Source organism: Myxocyprinus asiaticus, chromosome 40 (genome assembly GCF_019703515.2).
Source record: "Myxocyprinus asiaticus isolate MX2 ecotype Aquarium Trade chromosome 40, UBuf_Myxa_2, whole genome shotgun sequence".
NCBI lineage: Eukaryota > Metazoa > Chordata > Actinopteri > Cypriniformes > Catostomidae > Myxocyprinus > Myxocyprinus asiaticus.
In genome coordinates, this window is record NC_059383.1 from 19,570,777 (window position 1) to 19,595,757 (window position 24,981).

The following is a 24,981-nucleotide window of genomic DNA, read 5'->3' on the forward strand; positions in this document are numbered from 1 at the left end:
GCAGAAACAACTTAGACATTTTTAGGTTAATTTTCTTGAAAAATGTAAACACTGTGTCTCTGTGGCTCTATATTAAACGCTCTGTTTGAGTGGCCCATCCAGCCCGACAAAACAACATTGAGAGTCTGATATGTGAGTCTGAAACTGTAGAAAACAATAAGTATAGTGAAGATTTCATGTTTGAACAGTGGACCAGTGAGGCGGTACTCTGGTACACTGAGCTTTTGACTTCTTTAAGTCAACACATTATTTTTTTAAATAAGAGACCACACTGACCAAATATGTACGAAGTATAGAACCAAGTGTATTTTCCCTCTGTCAATGTACACATATTTAGATTTAATCTCACAGTAACACTTTACAATTACATTAAGAACGGGAATATACTTTGACCAGCATATGTATATGACAATTATATTTGAAAAGAACAAACAAAACAAAACAATATCACAAACAGAAAAGCCCTGTTGATGATGTAACAAAAAAGAGGTGTGGCTAGATGTAATGCTTAATATTTTACCAAATTCAAGAAAATTCCAAAGACATTTTTTTTTTTTTTTTAAATTCAGAACTTCACATTTGTAAATCACTTCATGTAACTGAAGTAATATCTGTAGTGAATAACATTTTTTTTTTTCATTTGCAGAGAAAGGACTAAACAAAATCCTCTTTGTGATAACAAGGAATGTCAATTCAGGAAACTCATATTTTCAAATGTGAGAAATATCTAGATAGTATACTGTGTTTTTCTTTCTTTTCTTTTTTTAATTCTCCTTTCAAGGAGGTGTCCTTCATTGATACAAAAGTCTGGACACAAAGTTGTGCTGTTTTATCCTTAAAAGTTCTGTCAGTTCGCTCCTTAACGGTTTCTTTTCCTTTAAGGTTTGGAAGGTGTTGAATTGGCATCACAATGCAGTTACACAAGTTCTATTTCCTCCCAGTAGAAATGCCACACAGTTCTCAAAATATGATTTCCTCTTCACATTGCCTTATCCTGTTTGTTTCACTGTCAGTAGTCTCATTCAGATGGGTTTTGGGCTGTAGTTTCATACCATAGAGAATATAAGGGGCATGAGAAAGAGTTCTGGTAGTCTTGCGTATATCTTTCTCATGCCAGAGGACAAACAGGGACAAACACTCACACACAAGCACACGCACACAAACACACACACACACACACACACACACACACACACACACACACACACACACACACACACGCATACATACTGCCAGCACGATACACACAAACCAGCATCCTGATGTGTTTTCAGCAATGTCCTGTATTTACATAGATACAACCGAGCTGATGTTCAGTTCAGGGTAGTCTAGCTTTCCAAGGGTTTTCCTTTTGTCCATGTCTTGCTCTTTTATGGCAAATGTGTGCTCTGAATCACTCCAATTGAGATTAGAGTTGTCAACTTTACGATTTGCATTTCATATCATATAAAAACTCTCATTGAAAGCTGAATGTGAATACATCATGCATGGAACACAATTAGTAGGCAAACAGATCACTATGTTTTAGTACCATGGAGAGAGAGAGAGAGCGAGAGACTTCTCTTGAATGCCTTTCATGGTCATTAGATGGGCGCTTACCTTTCTAACAGCCATCTGAGCTCTCTCATACCTGCTGGTGGAGGTGTCAAAGCAGGCTTTGCTGTCTAACTGCTGATATGTGTTTCTAAGCAAGAATGTGTTTATTCAACCATGGCAGATAAACAAGAAAGAAAGAATTCGATTCATGTGTTTCATGACAAGGGCAGATTAATCTTAATTTATACACCTGACAAAAGATATCCAGGCAGAAATGAATCCAAACTACTCGGGTATTTCAGCTCTACAGGACTACAAAGCAAAAGATGCAATCTTATCTGCCATGTTTCCAAACGAATGATTTTATTTCTCACTAAAAGGTGTCAGACTATCCTAAAGAACTGATAGCAGCATCTGCTTGTCTCATGCAAATAACTAACACAATCACTTTCTGTTCTACATAAATTATTACTGTGAGGGCCAGGGAACATTTTGTTATCTCAATTTTATAGTTCTTTGAAGTTAATATTAAATAAATAACCAGGAATGGCACCAAGACCATGTGTTTTGAGAAATTTGTAAAACACTGCATGTCGAAGACGGGTTTCTCTCCCTGTCCATGGTGTTTTGTTACCTTCCCGTGGATGCTCAGACCACGCGAAACATACATTTTTAATCGCAAAGAATGTAGAGAGCATTACATCATCTGAAATGTAATGGAAGATTTTCTTGAGACATGAAAGAGATCAAATTACATACAACAACGGCTTTGTAAGAGAGTAAAGAAGGTAGGATTCATCCATCTATCTAAGTTCATTCCTCAACATTCCCTCCATCTTTATCTTTCTGTGCCAGAAGAGGAAAAAAAAACTTTTGTAGGAGAAATAAACAGAAGATTTTGTGGCTTAAATGTTTGAGGATGCAGAGGAGGTGATTTGAAGTTCTGAAAATCCTCACCCAGCCCACATCTTATCTGTTAACCTCTTTCCCTTCTCTCTCTCTCTCTCTCTCTCTCTCTCTCTCACACACACATACACACACACACAAACACTCAATCCTCAGACATAATACTCTTTGTCTTTATTCTTCTTGCCCTTGGTGGTCGTCTTGGCGACAGCTGCGGTCGTGCTCGGCATCTTCTCCTTGACTACAGCACCATTGCTTTCAGAGCCAGAGTTGCCGCTCTGGTCTACCTGATAAGAGCCTTCATCTCGGTTTCGGTATTTATACATGGCGTAAAGGAGGATGAGGATGCACAGGGCAGCCGCTGCCACAATGCCGACCACCATGCCTGTGGTGCTGCTGGACTCCCGGATCACTTCCACGGCGCCGGGGCGGCCCTTCTCTATTAGATCGGTGGGATGAGCTGTGGGCACATGGGAGAAATCAGGCGGGTAGGTTAGCCCTGGTGTGTGACGCGAGGATGGGGCAGGGGGCAGGAGCACCTGGTCACGGGTGTTCATTTTGCCCGCCGGGATGTGGAGCTGGTTAGGGTGGGTGGTGGGTTCGGGGACCGGTGAGTGGTGATCACCTGGACCTTGGCCCGCGCTATTGCCAATGGCAGGTGGTGGAGGCAGGACTGTCCTGTCAGTGACCACAGGGGAATTTTTATAAAAGTCCTCGTCATCAGACTCCGTCATTTCTCCGGAGCCGAAGGCTGACACCTCCATGGGGTCGCCACAGTCCTCCTGGTCTGGAGGGCATGGTGGGCGGGGGTCGGACAGTATGAGGGATTCTTTGGTGGTCTGGAGAGGGGTTAGGGAGGTGGGAGGGGCGGGTATGGCAGGGTAACGGGTGGCCATGGAAAGGGGGTCTTGTGTGTCCACGGTTATTATGGGCAACACTAGTTCACCTCCTGGGACGAGAGAGGAGAAAGGAGAGAGGAGAAAGAATTAACGAGGACTAAAGAATAAATACATGTACACATGCCCACATAATAGATTACCATTTCTGAACCTGAGTTTTACATCAATATTACTTAGACTATTAAACTATCATTTCTAATTAATCATAGAACTACAATTTTTTTTGGCTGTTTATTCTAAGACAAAGGTTCTACATAAAATTGCTAAAAATATTTTCAAAGCCTATTCAAATGCCTAGAATTGGCTAACATTAATATTTCTAGATCACAAAACTTAACTAAAATAGAACCATATCTTGAACAGCTCTTGACTATTCTTTGGTTAAATAAGATAGCAAACCATGGAGTTTGGGTCACTTACATCAACAAATAGGCCGCATGATTTTTGCATGGAAAAAAGCAAATTACAAAAAACAAACAAAAACAAAGGTGTGTAAGATGGTCCCTTTAAAAAAACACAACTTTTCTCCCTTTTATAATTTATCGACTCATCTGTATTCTAGTCTTTCATCTGACATGAAAATACAGATTGTACTTTGCAATGACAAAATCATCTGCATTCATGCATTCTGAGATAAACCACAAAATATTAAATGCTGTATCTCAAAACCTTATGAGCAGACATGCTGTCTAATGCCTAAATAGGGAACTGTTAACATAAACATTATGATAACCAAACAGGAACCTCATAATAAGTAATTGATTTGAGATGCTCTACACAGCCAACAACTTTGTTAACAGACACAGCAAATATTATTTTTGCGTTCACATTTTCTCCAACAGCAAAAGAAAAAAAATCCACTATTATGCTTCCACGATTTTCCAAAAGAGGAAAAAATTGTGCACGATGGATTAACTTCATCAGCAGCTGTATTTGAAACCCCATTGCAGCAGTGGTGACAGTTTTTTTTTTTTATGAATGCCAGGGTAATACAACACAAATACTTCTAATAATAATAAAAAATATATATATATATATATAAAGGTTGCTATATTTATGCTAAATATGGCAGAAACATATCATCACAGTCTGTGAAAAGGGTCCATTCTGATGAACTGCACAAGAGATTAGACTAACACTCACAGCTGATGCTGACATTCTCACGTGGCTGAGCTAATACAGTAAGTTGAGAACAAAACTTTGAAGCAAACAAATATTGTTTGAAATATAATTTAACAATACATTTAAAAAATATGGAACTACTTCCTAAAAATATTTTTATATAAAATCAATATTTTCCTCAGCTCTTCTGTTATCTTTATTTATTTATCATGGGATTGCTATATCCATGAAGAATATATGTGATTTTGTCTCAATTTTGTCTAAAATTTGGTCTCTTAAAAGGATTTTTTAAATTAATTTACCAAGGGTTTGAGCTATGTTTGTGTAAGAAGCACGCCTGTGAGGTCCAACTCACTAGGTTTTGAGACAAAGCCAAGAAATGGGGTTGTTGAACCACTTTTTAAATATCTGAGATGTCAGGGATAATATGTAAATATTTTCATCTTCCAACATTTTGTTAAACTGAAGTAAATTGACAAGAAACTAAAGGCTTGGACAGAATGTCAAAAAGCTAGCTGATTTTTCAGACAGGCCATCAGAAAGAGCTCAACCACTCAACAGCACTCAATGATTGCAACATAATGCACAATCACAGGAGCAAAAGCTGAGCACACAGGAATAATTCCATGTAATATGCACCACGGTTTTGACATCACACCTATATAAATGATGAATGGCCAAACTGGAATCCAATAATGGAGTGGAATGGCCACTTAGCATTATGAAAAGCCCCGGCAGTAGAAGAAGGCCACTCTTGCCTCAAGTAATGCAACCCTTAGCCTAAACTCCTATAAACGTAAGTCAGCGAGTAATTTAGATCTCTGAATGACTCATTGAGCTCCAAAGTACATATCTTTAACTTAAACTATTCATGTTTTTTGTAGGTTTAATGTGAGTTTAAGTGCTGGCAGAGAAGCATTACGGCAAACAGAATTTTTGTATTTATTTTTTTAAATTGTGTATTTATTGATTTTGATCAATAACTACACAATACTAAAGCCTGTAATTTTGAAACTTATCTAAACATGTATAGGCATATTTATCTATCTGTATATGTATCTATTTAGTGATGTTCCATCTATTTACGACAGTTGTTCCTGATCTAACAGGAATAGTGTGTGCTGCCTGTGAGCAGGGATCATCTGGTGTGCTGGTGTGTACAGTTTCAGTAATGCTGGATGTCCAGTGTGTGTACTCACCAGTGCCGGGCTCACACTCTTCCAGATCCTCATCATCACTGGGACACTCTGCCGATGCCACCAGCAGGTCGTCTGAGTTCTGAAAGAGCACAACACAGAGACAAACTGATTTTAAAGTGGTCACTGCAAGGTGTAGTTTATAGACTCTTTTTAATTTTTCTACAACCTTGTAAAATGTGTTAAACATGTAATATCCTTAAGTTACATTATGTGATAACAAAAAGACATTTTGTAACAATATTTGTAATAATAATAATTTAATAATAATAACACAGCAATTTAGTAATAATAATTTATATATTATAATTTATAAATTATTATTATTATTAATAATATTTTTTGTAGTAATCTTTGTAAGAATTAAATTTTACATGGAGCCCTAGTGCCCCCTTATTAAAAAAACAAACAAAAAAACAATGTTATCTTATTTGGCCAGTTTTTTATTTAGCCCCTTTATTTTGTCATTGCATAGACATTTGTTCAGCTTTGAGGGTAAGATGATACCTGGGTGAGGACTGAGATACCGAGATAGTTTCTGTGATGCTAGACTGAATGACTTCACTGCCCCTGTGTCCGACCTGAGTTTTAATTTACATTCCAGACTCATACCTCACATTCATAAAACATGTAATTGGATCTGGGCCATGACTGATTTGGACGCATCAGTTTGTCCTTTCTCGTCGAGAGGTCAGAACAATTTCACCATTCACTTGTATGGCCGTATTTATCTGTTTGAGAGGCTGGAAAGCATCTACAGAATTAGACTCCTTTGCAAGCACTAGATGAGGTATGAGAAAATATTTATTGTTGGTGACATCCATATTTGCATTTGTGCTCTGGATTAATAAGCACATCGAAAATATAAACAGACAGAGGAATAGTTTTCACATAGGCATATAAATGAAAACATTTACATCATAGAGTTAATGTAGTGAGAAATTATCGTGCCCTAAAGGATCCTATATGTGATTTCCATGATGTGATTGCTGAGATAATACTTTTTAACTCTTTCTTCAAGACCCAGTGAGATTATGATTTAATATATGCAAATATGCATTGGCCCCTGCATTTAAATACCAGCAATTTTGGGACTATGACTGAGGTCCATACACTAACTGAATAGGCCTGCAGATGGTCTTAATCAGTCTGGCTGTATTCAAATACTGTCATATTGATTTAGTTCACCTTTTACTGCTGTTTTCTTGTCTTTTGTCTGGTCAACATTGCCAGTTCAAAACATTTTGAAACTTAAATTTTGAAGGTAATCTCATTGAGGAACATATTCAGCTTCAAAGCCTTGGCTGATTTTTTTCAGTCACATCAAACATGTTATTATGCTTTATTTGCACTAAATATACAAAAATATGTCTTGAGCTTGGCATCCATCAAATATTGATTTAGCTGAATGCTGCTGAACCTAAAATAAATCTAAATAAAAATGAACATCAAAAGTACAGTGTACCATCAGTGTCTGAAAAAAAAGAAGCTTTTTCTGGACCATCAAAGCACCTATTGGGACAAAAGTAAAAAAGCTTCGATAAATCTGCCTGGTTTTTGAGTATGATTTACAAATATTAAAGACTCTGACATTCTGAACCTCTAATTAAAAGGTGCACTGCAGCATTAATTTAGCCTGACTTCGTTTATTAGAGGATAATTAGCACACTTCTTATCTGCAGTTCTGCACAATGCCAATTTGTTCAGTAAGACAAGTTTATTAAGAGCGCTGGAATTGCAGGTTGTTTTTAGATATGTGCCAACAATTCTGACAAATGCATCATGACTAATGTTTTGAAAGAAAAACACCCAGTCAAGGGCACTTTAAATGCCTTAATCCTTAAAAGGGAAACATAGTCTTGTGTCATCTTTTTCAAATTAACAATTTTTACTGATTCACATATTTGAACATAGAAAAACAAAACATATATACACAGAATCAACATTAACCCCCACTATTACCCCTCCCAATCCCCAATCCCACCCTGGCCCCCAACGACATCCCAGTGGTCGTAAATGATATAGACACACACAAAAAAATAAATAAATATAAATAAATAAATAAACAAATAAAAAATATTATAATAATCACACTTCCATAAATGACAGATATCTGCCCCATTTCTCCATGAACAAGTTAAACTTCCCCATTCTTCTAAATGACCCTTCTTCAAAGGCCGCCACCCTTCCCATCTCCGAGCACCACTCCTGAAATGAGGGTGCTCCAGCCGACCTCCAGCCCCTTAAAAATATCTGTCTGGCGATCATGACACTGGTTAAGAACCAACTTTTTATGTGTCTATTTTCAACATCAATGACCGCCCCATCGCCCAAAATACAGAGTCTGGGGCAAAATGATACCTGAGTGCCCAATACATCACACACCAAACTCTGAACCTTCAACCAAAACTCATGGATCTTGACACCACCAAAAGACATGGGTTATGTCTCCATCCTCTGATTGGCATTTCCAGCAGGTGGGTGTGTCTTTAAGACCAAGCCTATACAATCTAGAGGGGGGTCCAATAGAACCGATGTAAAATCTTGAATTGCATAAGGCGCACCCTTGCATCTCTAGATGCAGACTTGACGTTTTTTTAGAATCCTAGCTCACTCTCCCTCCTCCAATTCAAAGTTTAAATATTTCTCCCATAATCTCTTGAGAGAAGTTGAAGCTCCATCCCCCAGACTCTGAATTAGCAGGGAGTAATACACTGATGCCTCATGACCTTTTCCAAAAGCAGTAAATCATCGATAAATGTAATGAAGCCCACCTGCCCACATCGCTTGAAAACATTTTTGTTAAAGTGAACTCTAACTAAATCAGACAAATTTGTTGGGAATAAAATGCACAAATACTTAATGCCCTGTTTGGGCCAATGGAAGGCGCCCGGCTGGAAAGCTGTTTCTGAGAAGTACGCTGTCAGAGCCAAAGCTTCGGATTTAGACCAATTGAATCTGTATCCTGAGAACTTAGAAAAGGAATTAATGATTCTGTGGAGGCAAGGCACAAATCTAGTAGGGTCGGAGACGAATAATAAAATCTCATCTGTGAAAGGCAGAAGCTTATGCGCCATCACGACAGAACAATAATGGGGAAAGAGGGCAACCCTGCGGGGTGCCCCTATCCAGAGTAAAATAATCTGAAATTAATCCATTTGTTTGTACCGCCACTAACGGTTGTCTATAAAGCAACTTAATCCATCCAATAAATGACTCCCAAACCCATACATTTCCAAAATCTTAAAAAGATAATCCCATTCTACCAAATCAAATGCCTTTTCGGAGTCAAGTGAGAGGGCAGACCGGAGTCTGATCATTCGCCACTGACCACATGATATTGATGAAACGCCTAATGTTATCAGAAGAGCTGTGGCCCTGAATAAACCCCACCTGATCTATATGTATTAGAGATGTCATAACTTTACTTAATCGATTAGCCAAAAGTTTTGACAATATTTTAATGTCTAGCTGGATCAGGGAAATTGGACGGCAACTCTTACACTCGCTTGGATCTTTGTCCTTTTTAAGAATCAGACTGATCCGGGCTTGTGTCATGGTTGGCGGAAGCTTTCCATTCTTTAATGATTCTGTATAAACTTCTAACAAAAGTGGAGCCAGTTTGTAGCATAAGATCTAAAAAATTCAGCAGCAAAGCCATCTGGCCCCGGAGCATTGCCTGTAGGCAAGGCCTTAATTACCTCGCCAAGCTCCTCCATTCTTTAATGATTCTGTATTTGATTCTGAATTTCTGTATTTCACCACCTCAGAATCAAGAGAATTTTTTTGCTCAGTCGTCAGTTTAGGGGGATCTAATGGTTCCACAAAGTTTCTAATATCTTCATCAGTAGACGAAGACGTGGAACTATAGAAATCTTTAAAAGCATTATTAATATCAACGGCTGAGGTAAATATTTCACCACTAGCAGTTTTCACTGAGGGAATAGTAGAAAAAGACTCTCTCTGCTTTATATATCTAGCCAAAAGCTTCCCTGCTTTGTCCCCTGACTCAAAGTATGACTGTCTTGCCATGAATAACCACAACACCACTTTCCATGACAAAATAGTATTATATCTATATTTCAATTCCATGAGGCCCTCAGATGACAATCGGTGCTTCAGCTCTGCCTCGGCACTTTTAATATTCCCTTCTAACTCCACAAGTTCTCGTGCTTTAGATTTTTTGATGAACGAGGCATACTGTATGATCTGACCCCTAAGAACCTCCTTCATTGCCTTCCAAGCCACACCCACAGAGGATACTGAGGACCAGTTGGTCTCCATATAAACATTGATTTCAGCCTTTAACATTTGTTGAAAATCAGGATTTTGCAAAAGGGATACATTAAAGCAGCAACTATATGATTTCTTTTTCTCCGTATGTGGCAACACCTCTAAACTCACCAGGGCGTGATCTGAGACTAAGATGTTTCCAATTGAGCAATCCAAAACAGATGAAATGAGGGACTTAGATATAAAAAAATTATATTCTAGAATAAATCTTATGGACTGATGAAAAGAATGTATAGTCCCTATCAGATGGGTTCAAAAGTCTCCAAATATCTGTAAGACCAAGATTTTTACACATCCTGTGAAGCGTCAATGTTGTTCTAGGGGGCTTGCACACTTCACAAGGACTGAGTCCATCAAAAGATTAAAGTCTCCTCCCAATATTATATCATGAGGGGTGCCAGTGGCAACATCCCTTCAAGATCTATAAAAAAGCCCTGATCATCAATGTTAGGTGCATAAATATTAGCCAAAAATCAACATTTGCCCCTGAATTCCTGCTAAAACAATAATGACTCTTCCTAATTTATCTTTAATCTGTTTGAGACATTTTAATAGTAGATATTTACTTATCAACATAATGACTCCCCTACATGTCCACCCCATATCTTCCCAAATTGTTTAGTTTCCTGCTTGAAGAAACACTATATCATATTTCTCATGCTTAAGAAAATAAATAACCTTCCTTCTTTTTATGGGGTGCCCCAACCCATTAACATTCCACGTGGAGAGAGATAATCCACTCATATTAACATGTGACATTTTGACATATTAGAAAACATAGATTGTGTGTCAAAAACAAGACTATAAAGACCACATTCCCCATTAGTGTAAAAATCAAACCTCGAGCTTCCCCCAGAACCAAACAAACAGAAAAAATTAAAACGTGCGCATTAACCCCGCGCAGCATCCATCCCTCTTAACTCAAAAAGTCCATGTATGCCTACGAGAGTCCCTGCGATAACTTTGCCATCGGATTGCTCAAGTTCGGTGCTTCTATACAAATTTTGTGAGACAAATTACATGACAGAAAATACTCTGTAAAACAGTGTTTCTCAACTGGTGGGTCGCGACCCAAAAGTGGGTCACAGGTCTATTCTGACTGGGTCGCGGACAGCAGGGAAAGAACAATGCCATGGTTCTCCCATTGAAGATTTTTCAGCGGCCGCCCAAGTGATAGAGATTATTTAATGATAATATAATATTTAATGAAGAGATTTAATGATAATCTCGCATTCAGTTAAAGGCTTCTCATCTGCACTGCGATATTTTCGCGGTGCGATTAAAGCTTTCACGCGAGTGTAACGGTACCATCTCCTGCTAATGATCTGCTCTGCTCTCTGACGCGCGGGCACAACAACCGGGCTTCCCTAAATATTACAGCACGCAGACCTCAAAACTGATGTGACCCATTTGAATTCTAGTGAGACTTTTCTAGTTTAAAGCATTATGGAGAAAGTCAAGTCAAACCTATCAAACAGGCAGCCCTGACATGCCAAACAGCACTGTGCTATGTGCTAAAAAAAATAAATGAATCTTTTTTTTTTTATTACGCATCATCACCTTTACAAAGTTTCACGATTTTACATGAGTAAAAGTAACTTCTATTTTGAATTGTTTTTTATAGTTTCTTATGAAGCTATAGGTAGAATCTATTAGACCTCATTTTTATATCAACATTTGCAGTTGTAGTTAAAGTTTCAAAATGTGTTTTGGCTTATATATTTTTTTCATCAATACTATAATTTATTATTATTATTACTATTATTTAAGAGTAGCTACATTGACCTAACTATGGTAATGAGAAGCCTTTCCTCCTGTATAATGTGTATGTTCTGTTTGAATGTTGTTTGAAATTAGGAAACAAACGGGATAATAATGGGCTCATAGCCTATAAATAAATATGCTCTTAAATTTCTAAAAGGGGGGAGAGAAAAATTCCTGTAGCTTTTGTTGTTGACGTCAACAACAAAAATAATGTCACTTGATGCATGCCCTTATACTTGAAAACCATGATCAAAACTATGCAAGATAAAAGGAAATGCGACCCAGGATACATTAAATACAGGTTACGTTTTTACTATAGTGGGTCGCCACGTGACTTCCAATGTAAAATCTGGGTCCCGAAGCAAAACCAGTTGAGAACCACTGCTGTAAAACACACTCCAACCAATATGCAGAATAAACACAAAGAACATGTAGATTAATTCACAGAACTGTCTCGAAGGTGTGTTCCTCCACAAAACAAACTCCAGCCCCAGCGGAACCAGCACAAAAAAAAAAAAAAAAAAAAAAAAAAAGCCATTCAGTTTCCTCGGACAGTCAAACAAATGTTCAGTGAGCCGGCTGTTTCATAAGTGCAGCAGATGACGTAATCCTTCTGTAAGGAAGTTCTTTGACTCTCTGAAGGAAGAGGGAGCCGTGCAAACATCCAACATTAGACTCTTTATTGTCAGCACTTTTCAGTGTAACAAAAACATTCAACACCGCTGCTTTTCAGCAGCACGAACACACATCAACGGGGTGCTTTCCAGCTCCCTAGACACACACAGCTTCGTTGTATCTCTCTCTCCCTGTGTCTCTCCCCGACTGCAGCTCTCGTCACGGCTTTATCTCTTGCCCGTTAATGCTGTAATCACCCACAGCTGGGTGATATAATCTGCTGCAGGTGTCCATCCCGGCCTCGCTCCACACAGTCGCTGATTGGCCCGCCCCACTCTCCACACCTTCCAATGTCCAATAAAAAATACTCCACAAAACAAACTCCAGCCAATAGGAGGCATAAGCACAAAGAACGAGCAAATTCATCCACAACTGTCCCGAAGAAGTGTTATTCCACAAAACAAACTCCAGCCACTAGGCGGAACCAGCACAAAAAGAAACAAGAAAGGCGCCCAGCTTTCTCGTACAACCAAGTGTATGTTCGGTGAGACGAACTCACTCGGGGGCCACATGAGAAACATCAAATGGCTTACTCACCCATTGCCTCTATGAAGGGCATTGCTTGTTGTGGGCAGGTAAATACTTTGTGGCCATCCTTAGTATCTATTCTCAACTTGGCCGGGAACATCAGAGCAAAAGCGATCTTCCGTTGATGTAAGAGTTTCTTGCATTCCTTGAATCGATCACGTTTCTCTCTTGTCAAATTCGCAAAGTCTGGGAACAAGAAAATGTTGTGGTTCTTCCAAGAAAGCCTTCCTTTGCTTCTCGCCTCACGTAACACGAGATCTTTATCGGATGATCTCAGAAATTTGGCCAGAATTGATCGTGGCCTGTCTCCTTCCACGGATCTCCGAGCTGGAACTCTGTGAGCTCACTCGATTTCCAGCTTATGGCCTGTTATGTTGAGCAGACTCGAAAAGAGCTTGTCTAGGAATTTTACCATATCTCAGCCTTCCTCATGCTCACGAATTCCAACAATTCAGACATTGTTTCACCGATTACGATTCTCAAGGTCTTCAAGCTTTTCCCAAACGCGTTCCAAATCTACATTGGTCGCTACAGGTCAGTAGCTAATTCCCTCTCCGATGACTCCAGATAATCGCTTCTCGACATCCCTGATTCTTGTAACCAACTCAGAGAATTTTGTCTCCATCGCAGTGATCGATCGACATATTACAGCAAGATCCTCCAAGTCCGCCACAACCTTCGCCAGCATTACAGACATGTTGGACAGCTGATGCGCTGCACCATCCAAACTGAGTCCCTGGTCTGCGGCCCTGTCTGGGCTATCAACTTGAGCACGTAAGTGTCTTTTAAATATCTCCAGAGCCCAAGGAATTTTAATTCTTTGACATGTTGGCTTCATAGAACAATTATGTAGCAGGGTGTATTGAATCTCACCAGTTTAAGACACCAAAAGAATTAAAAACTAGCAAAGTGTGCAGAGTTCGCCATTCACACGTCCGAACCCCGCATGGCGCCACGCTACTCCTAGTCTTGTGTCATCTTAATCAAGGGCTTACTTGACAGACACTATATTCACAATGGTAATTTCTAATGAACTGCAAGAGCTCTGATGTGAGCTGTGTGTAGCCAAGTGGAGAAATTTCATGAAATTGAACTCTAGTCATAAACTGGACGTGGCCCTTTTAAGAACCCAGAGTTTTGCGACACCTGCTTTCGGCACTCTCTCATGTTGGAGACGTAAAAACAAACATTGTGCAAGAGAGCTCAAGAGAGCTCCTGTTTTTGTTCATCGTTTGAGAATTCTTTGGGTAAATATAAAATTTTACACAAGATGCTCATAAATTGCATTAAATGTGTGTTCAGAAGAGTTGTATGTTAAAACTGAGTGTTTGATATGGATCATTTTTGAAGGATGCATATGGATTGCATGTGTGGAGTTTGACCACGTTTGCTGCACATGCACTGACTAGGTATGTAAATTTAGAATGAATCATATCTTTTTTAATGATTTATAGCCCAGAGTGTTTTCCAGTTTGGTGAATAAGTGTAATACGTGTTATATGTGAAAATATAAGAATTCTATTGTTTGAACTGTTGTGCTTAAAGCCTGGTTAAAAATGCATAAAATGCTTTGAGTGATTTAAGCATGTGTTAAATGCATAAAATACTGTGAGTGTTTAAGCATGTATTAAGTATGTGTTCAAGTCTATGGGTATAATGCCCTGTTTTTCCTTTGATTTGGACATTAGCCTCTACTGTATTTAATTTTGTGTAGTTTTTTTATTCTTTTTTTTTTAAATTCTTTTTTTAATTATTTTTTTTTACAAAACGGCACCATTGTTTTAAACAGCCAACAGATAAGCCCCCCCCCCCCCAAAAAGAGTTTTGTATCCGGTGTGATTATTTACAACCCACCGGCTACATGTGATTTAAATGGTATGGTGGAGGTTCACTTCAAACACACCACCAATTTTAAGGCCAAATATGAGGTCATGAAAAAAGCAATCTTGGAACAAAAGATATGTGCTGCTGGAAGTACAAAATAGTGCAAGCAGCTGAAAATGAGCCTGAATATGAGGCTGAAATAATAACATATTGCTGACCTTGCAACTTCCACTGATTTTCAAAACACTTCGAATGAGCTTGAAATGCATGCCGAGCAGTTTTGCCTTTCAAATATTCAGACGTTAACTTACACAAACTCCATCATTGTAAAATGATGATAATAGCTCTGTTGCAAAATATAGTGAGCTGCCTTGCTGCCTACATAGGCAGCTGCCTTCTAAGGGGCCGTTCAGGCACTAAAAAAAGTGTCTAAAAAAAGTTGCACTTCTGCGCAAGACACTGAAAATACAGCGAGACGCAGTCATCTAGCCCATGTTTACGTGTAGAAAAACTGCACAACAATTTCTTTTTAAGACACGTGTATGATACAAGATTACATCTGATTCTGTCTTAGGGGCAGGGGTGCACCTACAATATTCATTATATGCAACACGTTGGGGTGCCAGACAAAGGGGGTGCCAACATTGATCTTGCATACCCCCTGTAAATTCTAGCGCCCCTTCATAGGGGCCATTCAAACAAAATGTGCTTGTGTTCAAAAAAATTCACAGAATGCAGATGTCATGTGACACTCTTTTTTAAAGTTGTTTACTATCTTAAAAACATGCTTCTCATGTTCGAGATTCTCAAAAAGCAGCGAGATGCGGTGCAAGGGTTAAAGTCGTCTGTTTTGCACGTTTACGTAGAAAAATTATTAAAAACAGTGGAGAAGCAAAAACATGTTATGTGATAAAGGCCTCTTGGAATTTATACTATATTTACATTTCTAGTCTAAATATACATTATTTATTTACATGTATGCATTTGGCAAGTTGCTTTAATCCAAAGCAACTAACAACACATTCAAAGCATTAATTTTTATCAGTTTGTGGGTTCTCTGGGAATGGAACCCATGACCTCGGCGGTGCTGGCGTGAGCTTTTATCTACCAGTTAAGGTACAGGAACCATAATAAACATGTGTACCATTTGGAATAGCCTCTGCATCAGCAGCACCCCTATAATGCCTTAAAATACTGCCTCCAAAAGGGGCTCACTATGTTTCGGAATGGGCCATATCTAAAGAACTGTCCTTCGATATATCTCTTTTCTACAGTGAATGTGAATATAGTCCATCTCAAGGTCTAAATGAATGAATGAGTAGTCCATTACACTGTGCTTGGTGCTACTCCATATAAATGTTTTACTCATCTCGGGGAGAAGGAGAGGAGTGGAGCACTGGGAGTTCCTTGACATTAAGCTGTCTCACTCAAATCCCCATTTCCCTGCTGCTGCTTTTAGAGGCTATTTACACTCCGTACAGGGCAGATCAGCAGTGATTCACAGTGCACACGTGAGAGAATCCGCGTCCGTCCTCATTTGAGCTAATGCGTGCCACTTGCGGCTATGGATTTTGGCACATTGGCTATGACTGACACTGACTGTTATTGAGCTTGCCCTTTATTCCTATCAAAGCGCATCTCCTGATCAATGGAGTTGAACACCAGATGAACAAAGGCTGACAGTAGGGGAGGCAAACAGAAGAGCTTGTAACTCCCTTTCAATATGTTTGTGTACAGGGCAAAAAATGGAGACAACACATATGTCAGATATTACAATCAATATTCTCTATATAAATAGCATTCTGCTCGAGTATTTAATAGATGATGCTGGAGGTTAATGCATTTTTTTAGACTGTCAATAGACAGGAATAGCTAGGAACAAAGACTTTCTGTCTATGCTATAACGACAAGAGAGAAATAAACATTTAAATGTCACAGGCCATGCTACATGAATGCGAGTTTATGCACAAATCAGGGTTAACACCCTTTTTAATCAATTAATTTAGACTTTTCCATTACCTTTCAAGCTGTTTTTGATTACTGAGTGTAAGGGGGTTCAGTGGAAAGGAGGAGGCGAGAACCGGCTTAATAATATAAATAATAATTTAATGAACAACTTAAACACAACACACAACCAAAAACACACGGTACAGCTGTCTGTAATTCTCTCTCTCTCTCGAGCTGTAGTCCCCGGCTGCCTTTATCCCTCGCGCGCCCCATCAGGCTGATTGGGGACCGGGTGTGTCTCATTCCAGCCCGGCCCTGCCCTCCTCGGCTCTACACTCCTCCCGGCGTTGCCTCAGGCCGGGGAGTCCCCGGCATGATGTACATCCTCCCCACCCTTCCTCTCCGGGGGGTGGGGGGGGCGTGCCTTATGCCCCGACTGCCGGCGGGTTGTCCCCGCCTTCCTCGACCTGGGAGGAGACAGGAGGGGAAAAAACAACAACAACACAAAATGGCGAGGGAAAGGCCAACACGGAGCGACAGAGAGAGAGAGAGAGAGGAGAGAGAGAAAAAGAAACCGGTTCTCTGATGCGCCGTCGCGTGGTCCTCGATCACTACTCCACCCTCTCAGGCGGACTGCAGCCGCTCCTCCCCGGGCGGACCGGAGTCAGACCTCCGACCCCCAGCGGACAGAACGCCCCTCCGCGTTCCCGGCGTCCCGTGGGGACACTCCTCTGCCCCTGGCAGCAGCCCTACCACTCCAGGCGGTCGGGGAGTCGCTTCCCTCCTCCCCCCGCGGACGGCGGTCTTCTCTCGACCCCTCCGCGTTCCCGGGTGACGGCAGGGCACTCCTCCGCCCCCGGCAGCGGCTCCCTCGCTCCAGGCGGTCGGGGAGTCCCGTCCCCACTCGCCTCGCGGACGGCGGCCGTTCCCCGCGTCCGGGTGGTCGGGCTACTCCGTCCCCCGTCGAACGGCAGCGGCATTCCCCTGGGTGGACGGCAGTGTCGAGGACCCTGCGAAGGGAATCCCTCCTCCTTCCTGGGTTTCGGCACCAGTGTAAGGGGGTTCAGTGGAAAGGAGGAGGCGAGAACCGGCTTAATAATATAAATAATAATTTAATGAACAACTTAAACACAACACACAACCAAAAACACACGGTACAGCTGTCTGTAATTCTCTCTCTCTCTCGAGCTGTAGTCCCCGGCCGCCTTTATCCCTCGCGCGCCCCATCAGGCTGATTGGGGACCGGGTGTGTCTCATTCCAGCCCGGCCCCGCCCTCCTCGGCTCTACACTGAATACAGATTTTTAAAATTCATTTTAATTCAGACCTACTGGCAAATGAATAATTTAGGAGCCTTTCACACCGAACGCATCCATGCCCTAAAAAAGGTAGATGCACCGCCACAAAAAGAGAAAAATGCAGGGTGTCTGGAGGCACCTTTTTAACTTCACATGGCACCTAAAAATGTGGCGCTCCTGCACGAGATGTTTATAAACAGTGAGGCATGGCTCAACGGTCAAAGATGTCTATCTAGTATATGTTTACATGGAAAAAACTATTGAAAAACGGCATAGACAGACACAAGAACGTGTCTGGTGTGAACTGCCCCTTTGTGAACTGTTTGTCCGATTCATTAAAAGGAACCAACTCAAAGAACGATTCACTCACAGTTCATATATAATAATTACTATAGAAATTCCATTTCCATGACTTCCCTGATGTTTCTGGTCCATGACCGTGGGAACCCTGTGAAATAAGCCTTTGAATCCGAGTTAAGAAAGATGTCATTTTTTAAATTAGGAGTGTTATGGTTAAATTTTCTCACGGTTTGGTTTGTATCACGGTTTTAAGGTCACAGATCCGGTATGGTTCGGTATTTGCTATTTTCAGAAAAAATATATATTACTTCCAAATCCAAAGTAAGAATACTGTATTTGGTAACAAGTCAAGTCAAGTCATTTTTTCATTTGTTCATCAACAAACACTTCAACAAGTTTGTCCTTAATAAAATCATGGTTCCCTATCTGTCACTCACTCGACGTTGTGTCAATGTAGTGACACTAGGGGTCACTCTTGGGAGCCCGAGACACCTCTGGTCTTTGATAAAAGGCCAATGAAAATTGGCGAGTGGTATTTGCATGCCACTCCCCCGGACATACGGGTATAAAAGGAGCTGGTATGCAACCACTCATTCAGATTTTCTCTTCGGAGCTGAACGGTCATGCTCATTGAGCTGAATCCTACTGTTCATTCACCTCTGCTGGATCTGATGGCGCATTTCAGCGGCTTCTCCCTCCTCTGCACTGGTGCAGTGCAGAGAACGCCCCTGGGCACTTCGGCAGAAAAACAAGAGAGTATATTTTCTGAAAGAGCCTTTTCCTCTAAAAGAGTATATATTTCTCTAAAAGAGCGGCACACAAAGAACGTCTTTTTAAAGATGCGTCTTTTTAAAGATGCCTTTCCGATTGTGTGTTCTTCCTGGTTGTGGTCGTTATCTCTCAACTTCGAATGGTCATGATCGCTGTCTTTCGTGTCTGGGCTCGACCCATACAGAGGCAGCGTTTGTGGATGGTTCATGTTCTCATTGCGAGAACATGACCATGGAAATGTTGTGGTCACCCCAGCGGCTCCCCGCATCGGTCCTTCTACCTACAGGTATGAGGCCAGCGCGGCTAGCACTGGGGGTGATTTGGGGACCCCAATGGGATCGTCTCCGCCGGGTATCCCCCCACGGACCTCCCATTTCCCAGCACGCTCGTCTGCCCCAATCGGGCTTCCGGATGAGTTTGCTGGCTCGTCTCACGGTGAGTCTGGCTTCTTGTTCGGAGCCCGCGAAGATGATGAGCTCTCGAGTGCAGCATCGGAGAGTGGGCTTGTCCAGTCGGACGCAGAAGCCTCAGCTGGGCTTCCCCCTTCGGGGACGATTGCCCAGTCACAGGCCGATGCCGAAATGATGGACATGCTTTCCCGGGCGGCCGCGAGCGTCGGGTTAGAGTGGAACCCTCTGCTCTCCCCTGAACCCTCGTGGCTTGATGATTTGTTCCTGGGCTCACGGCGCCGCTCAAAGCAGCCACGGCACCTTTTACTGCCCGGCCCCGATTCCGCAGTTCCCCCGCTCTCACTACCCTCGATGGCGGGGCGGCCAGGGGCTATATGGCGATTCCCCTGGTGGATAAGGTGCTCATGGTGCACCTATGCCTGCAGAGCGCCATCACCTGGCGTGGACGCCCTAAGCTCCCATCCAAGCCCTGTAGGCTCACTGCCCTGCATGCCATGGCTCTCCTGCAGGTCCACCAAGCCAAGGCATTGAAAGAACTGCACGAGGGTAGTTCCACCCCAGATTTGATGCAGGAACTGCGCTCGACGACCGACCTCGCTCTCCGAGCGACGAAGGTCACGGCACGGTCTCTCGGGCGGACGATGGCCACACTAGTGGTCCAGGAGCGCCACCTTTGGCTCAACCTGGTCGAGATGGGCGAGGCTGACAGGACACAGTTCCTTGCTGCCCCCATTTCCCAGGCTGGCCTATTCCGCGACACCGTCAAGGACTTTGCCCAGCAGTTGGCCTTTCCGCACCTGAGCGCCCAGCTGTGGCACACAGCCGCCCCCGATGTGGCAGTCTCCAAGGGTTACGAGGACAGGCCTCTTCCTCCCCCGTCCCAGGCTGTTCTGGGGGTGGTCATAAGGAGCCAGGTAAGTGCTTCGATGTCCCTCGATGTCACTCAGCACGGCCACGACGTGGTGTGGCACCTTGAGCTCCGCCCCGCCACGAGGCCCCACCTGCCAGTACGTCTGACGACGTTGTCCCCTTGGTCCCCCTTGCGCGGAACTTGGACCCGTGGCTCGTGCTTTCCAATCTGTCATGATGGCTGATCCGGACCGTCCGTCTTGGCTATGCGATTCAGTTCACCAGGCGCCCGCCCAGGTTCAGCGGTATTCACTTCACCTCGGTCAAGAGCGAAAATGCTGCTACCTTGCGTGCGGAGATTGCTACCCTCCTACGGAAGGGCGCGATAGAACCTGTCCCTCCAGCCGAGATGAAGAAGGGGTTTTACTTCATCGTACCGAAAAAAGGTGGTGTGTTGCGGCCAATCTTGGACCTGCGAGTACTGAACCGGGCCTTATACAGACTCTCATTCAAGATGCTGATGCAAAAACGCAAGCTGGAAAGTGTCCGGCATCAAGATTGGTTCGCGGCGGTAGACCTGAAGGATGCATACTTCCACGTCTCGATCCTTCCTCGACACAGACCCTTCCTGCGGTTTGCATTCGAGGGTCAGGCGTATCAGTACAAAGTCCTCCCTTTCGGCCTGTCTCCTCGCATCTTCACGAAGGTTGCAGAGGCTGCCCTTGCCCCGTTAAGGGAGGTGGGATTCTCAACAATCTCGATGACTGGCTAATCCTAGCTCACTCTCGAGACATGTTGTGCACACACAGGGACCTGATGCTCTCACACCTCAGCCGACTATGGCTTCGGGTCAACTGGGAAAAGAGCAAGTTCCTCAAGGTTCAGAGCATCTCTTTTCTCGGTTTGGAGTTGGTCTCCTTGATGGTGTGCCTTACGAACGAGCGCGCCCAGTCGGTGCTGGCCTGTTTGAAGGCGTTCAAACAGAAAACAGCGATTCCACTGAAACATTTTCAGAGGCTACAGGGGCATATGGCATCCTCGGCAGTGGCCACCCTGCTCGGGTTGATACACATGAGGCGCTTCAGCACTGGCTCCAGACTCGAGTCCCGAGATGGGCATGGCGCCACGGGACACATCGCGTGGACATCGCGCCAGTCTGTCACCGTCTTTTCAGCCCTTGGACCAACCTCTCGTTTCTACGGGCAGGTGTTCCTCTAGAACTGGTCTCCAGGCACTTCGTGGTCACAACAGACACTGGGGATGGGGCACTTTTTGCAACAGGCACGCAGCTGCCAGCCTCTGGACGGGTCCGCGACTGTATTGGCACATCAACTGCCTTGAGTTGCTGGCAATTCTGCTCGCCCTGCGGAGGTTCCGGCCATTGATCCAGGGCAAGCACGTGTTAGTTCGGACAGACAACACGGCAACGATAGCATATGTCAACCTGCATTCTCGTTGTATGTCACAACTCGCCCGCCATCTCCTCCTCTGGAGTCAGCAGCACTTCAAGTCGCTGCGAGCCACTCACATCCCGGGCAACCTCAACACTACAGCGGACGCGCTGTCACTGCAGGTTACCCTCGGGGGAGAGTGGAGACTCCACCCTCAGGTGGTCCAGCTGATTTGGAGTCGATTCAGATGGGCACAGGTGGACCTGTTCGCCTCCCAAGAATCCTCCCACTGCCTGCTCTGGTACGCCCTCACCGAGGCTCCCCTTGGCATAGACATGCTGGTACACACCTGTGCAAGGTCAGGGAGGACGAGGAGCAGGTCATCCTGGTAGCACCCTACTGGCCTACCCAGATGTGGTTCTCGGACCTCACGCTCCTCGCGACAGCTCCCCCCTGGCGAATTCCCCTGAGGAAGGACCTTCTTTCTCAGGGACGGGGCACCCTCTGGAATCTCCATGTCTGGCCCCTGGACGGGACGCGGAAGACCTGTGGTGGTAGACATGATCACTCAGGCTAGGGCCCCCTCTACGAGGCGCCTGTATGCCTTTAAGTGGCGTCTGTTCGCTAAGTGGTGTTATTCTCGACGCGAAGACACCCAGAGATGCGCAGTCGGATCAGTGCTTTCCTTCCTGCAGGAGAGGTTGGAAGGGAGGCTGTCCCCTTCCACCTAGAAGGTGTACGTTGCCGCCATAGCAGCACACCACAACGCAGTAGATAGTAAGTCCTCAGGGAAGCACGACCTGATCGTCAGGTTCCTAAGAGGTGCCAGGAGGCTGAATCCCTCCAGACCGCGCCTCCTTCCCTCATGGGACCTCTCTGTAGTTCTTCAGGGTCTACAGAGAGCCCCCTTTGAGCCTTTGCAGTCATCCGAGTTTAAGGCACTCTCCTTGAAGACTGCCCTCCTGACTGCACTCACTTCCATCAAGAGGGTAGGAGACCTGCAAGTGTTCTCTGTCAGCGAAACGTGCCTGGAGTTCGGTCCGGGTTACTCTCACGTGATCTTGAGACCCCGACCGGGCTATGTGCCCAAGGTTCCCACCACCCCTTTTAGGGACCAAGTGGTGAACCTGCAAGCGCTGCCCCACGAGGAGGCAGACCCAGCCCTGTCATTGCTGTGTCCGGTGCGCGCTTTACGCATCTATTTGGATCACACGCAGATCTTTAGAATCTCTGAGCAGCTCTTTGTCTGCTTTGGTGCACAGCGGAAAGGAAGTGCTGTCTCCAAGCAGAGGATTGCCCACTGGCTCATTGATGCCATAACTATGGCATATCTCGCCCAGGACATGCCGCCCCTGGTAGGGCTACGAGCCCATTCCACCAGGGGTGTAGCGGCTTCCTGGGCCCTGGCCAGAGATGCCTCTCTAACAGACATTTGCAGAGCAGCGGGCTGGGCAACACCCAACACCTTTGCAAGGTTCTACAACCTCCGGGTGGAACCGGTTTCATCCCAGGTAGTGGCATGCAACACAAGCAGATAAGCCCGGGATAGCCGGCTGGGTGTATCGCATGCACATAGTGCCTTCCACCTCCTTTTGAGCTGAAGATGTGCGCCATTAATTCCCAGTAGTGTTCACAAGTTTGTTCCCTGGTTGACTTCCTCCGAGCCCTGTGGCAGTCGAGTTTTCGGAGAGATTTGCTGCCGGCCCAGTACACGTGCTAACTAAGAGTCCTGTTCTGGGGTAGGTGCTCCGCATGTGGCGGATCCCTGTAAGGCTAACCCCATGCGATATATCTTCCGCTAATTCGTTTCCCTGTTGGCAAACTGCGTCTTCCTTGGGCAGAGCCCCGCTTCCCCAGTCTCCATGTTTGTAGTAACTCCTCCCCCACTGGGCAGGATCTACCTTGAAGACTCTCCACATGGTTGGAAAGACCATGTGACATATCTTTCCACTTAAATATCCCCCCTCTCTTTGGGCGAGGTGTGGTCTCCGCTGTGTCTTCCCCTTGGGAGGGACACTCCCCGACTAGACCTGGCGGCCCAGTCGGATAATCCCCCTTCTTTTTTAGGGAGTGGAAAAAAGAGAAGGGGAAAAGAGGCCATGACTGGGTTAAGCCTGTCTCTATCTCTTGGGTGGTCGACTTGTCCCCAAAAAGGGCCGTTCGACACTCATAACTATGTTGGGGGGGTTACGTGTCGACCTGGTGTGCTGGCTATGAGGCACACAGTAGTCTGCCCACCACACACCGCCAGTTCACGTAACACAGTTCAGCCAATTGTGGCGTTTCGTATAGGGACCCCTAGTGTCACTACATCGACACAACGTCGAGTGAGTGACAGATAGGGAACATCATGGTTACTTGTGTAACCTCCGTTCCCTGATGGAGGGAACGAGACGTTGTGTCCCTCCTGCCACAACGCTGAAATACCCGCTGAAATGGCCGGACCTTATATCGGCTCCTCAGAATAAAACCTGAATGAGTGGTTGCATACCAGCTCCTTTTATACCCTTATGTCCAGGGGAGTGGCATGCAAATACCACTCGCCAATTTTCATTGGCCTTTTGTCCAATGTCACTACATCGACACGACGTCTTGTTCCCTCCATCAGGGAACGGAGGTTACACAAGTAAACATGACGTTTTACTACAGTAACCATATTTTAATCATGGTATTTATAGTAAATTCAAAGTAACCACAAAATCAACATGGTTACTGTCATGGCTATAATACAGTATATAGTAAAACCATGGTTACGATATGGAAACTGCAGTATTACTTTTGTAAAACCATGGTTAATTGGATCAAAACCATGATTTCTGCTAAGAAAACCATGGTGACAGCAGTCATGGTTACTTCAGTCATGATTACTACAATATTACTATAGTAAAAACATGGTTAATTTTCTTTAGGGACTATATATATATATATAAACTTTTCTCTGATTACTAAATCAATATTTTTACTTAATACCTGCAATATTATGCTACATGCATCAACATAAAGTGCATTTCAAACTCAAAGCAACATATATTCAACATTTGGAAGCTGTGCATCACTATTGAAGGAACCTTGCTATTATTATGGATATGAGAAGGGTCCGGGATGTCGCGGCTCGAGTATTTTAATCATAAGCTGAAATCCCACATCTTCATCAATGGAGCAGGGCAACATAACTTTGGCTATGAACACCACAAGCATTTTAGTTATTGTTTCATGTTATTTAGTTATTGTATGTCTGAATTAACACTGAGTGCCTGCTTAAAAACGGAAGTG

The 24,981-nt window shown here is 43.6% G+C and overlaps 1 protein-coding gene across 5 annotated transcripts in view; it reads right to left on the reverse strand.

Moving 5' to 3' along the window:
- Nucleotides 1-400: 400 nt before the first annotated feature.
- The window catches only part of LOC127431253 (neurexin-2-like), a 599,363-nt gene continuing 574,782 nt past the window's right edge, over nucleotides 401-24,981 (reverse strand). For all 5 annotated transcript variants that reach the window (XM_051681607.1, XM_051681606.1, XM_051681610.1 and 2 more), the window contains 2 exons: nucleotides 5,663-5,741; nucleotides 401-3,391 (listed from right to left, as the gene is read on the reverse strand). In XM_051681607.1, the coding sequence (XP_051537567.1) occupies nucleotides 2,595-3,391; nucleotides 5,663-5,741 (876 nt within the window). In that variant the 3' untranslated portion in view covers nucleotides 401-2,594. The remainder of the gene's footprint in view (nucleotides 3,392-5,662; nucleotides 5,742-24,981) is intronic.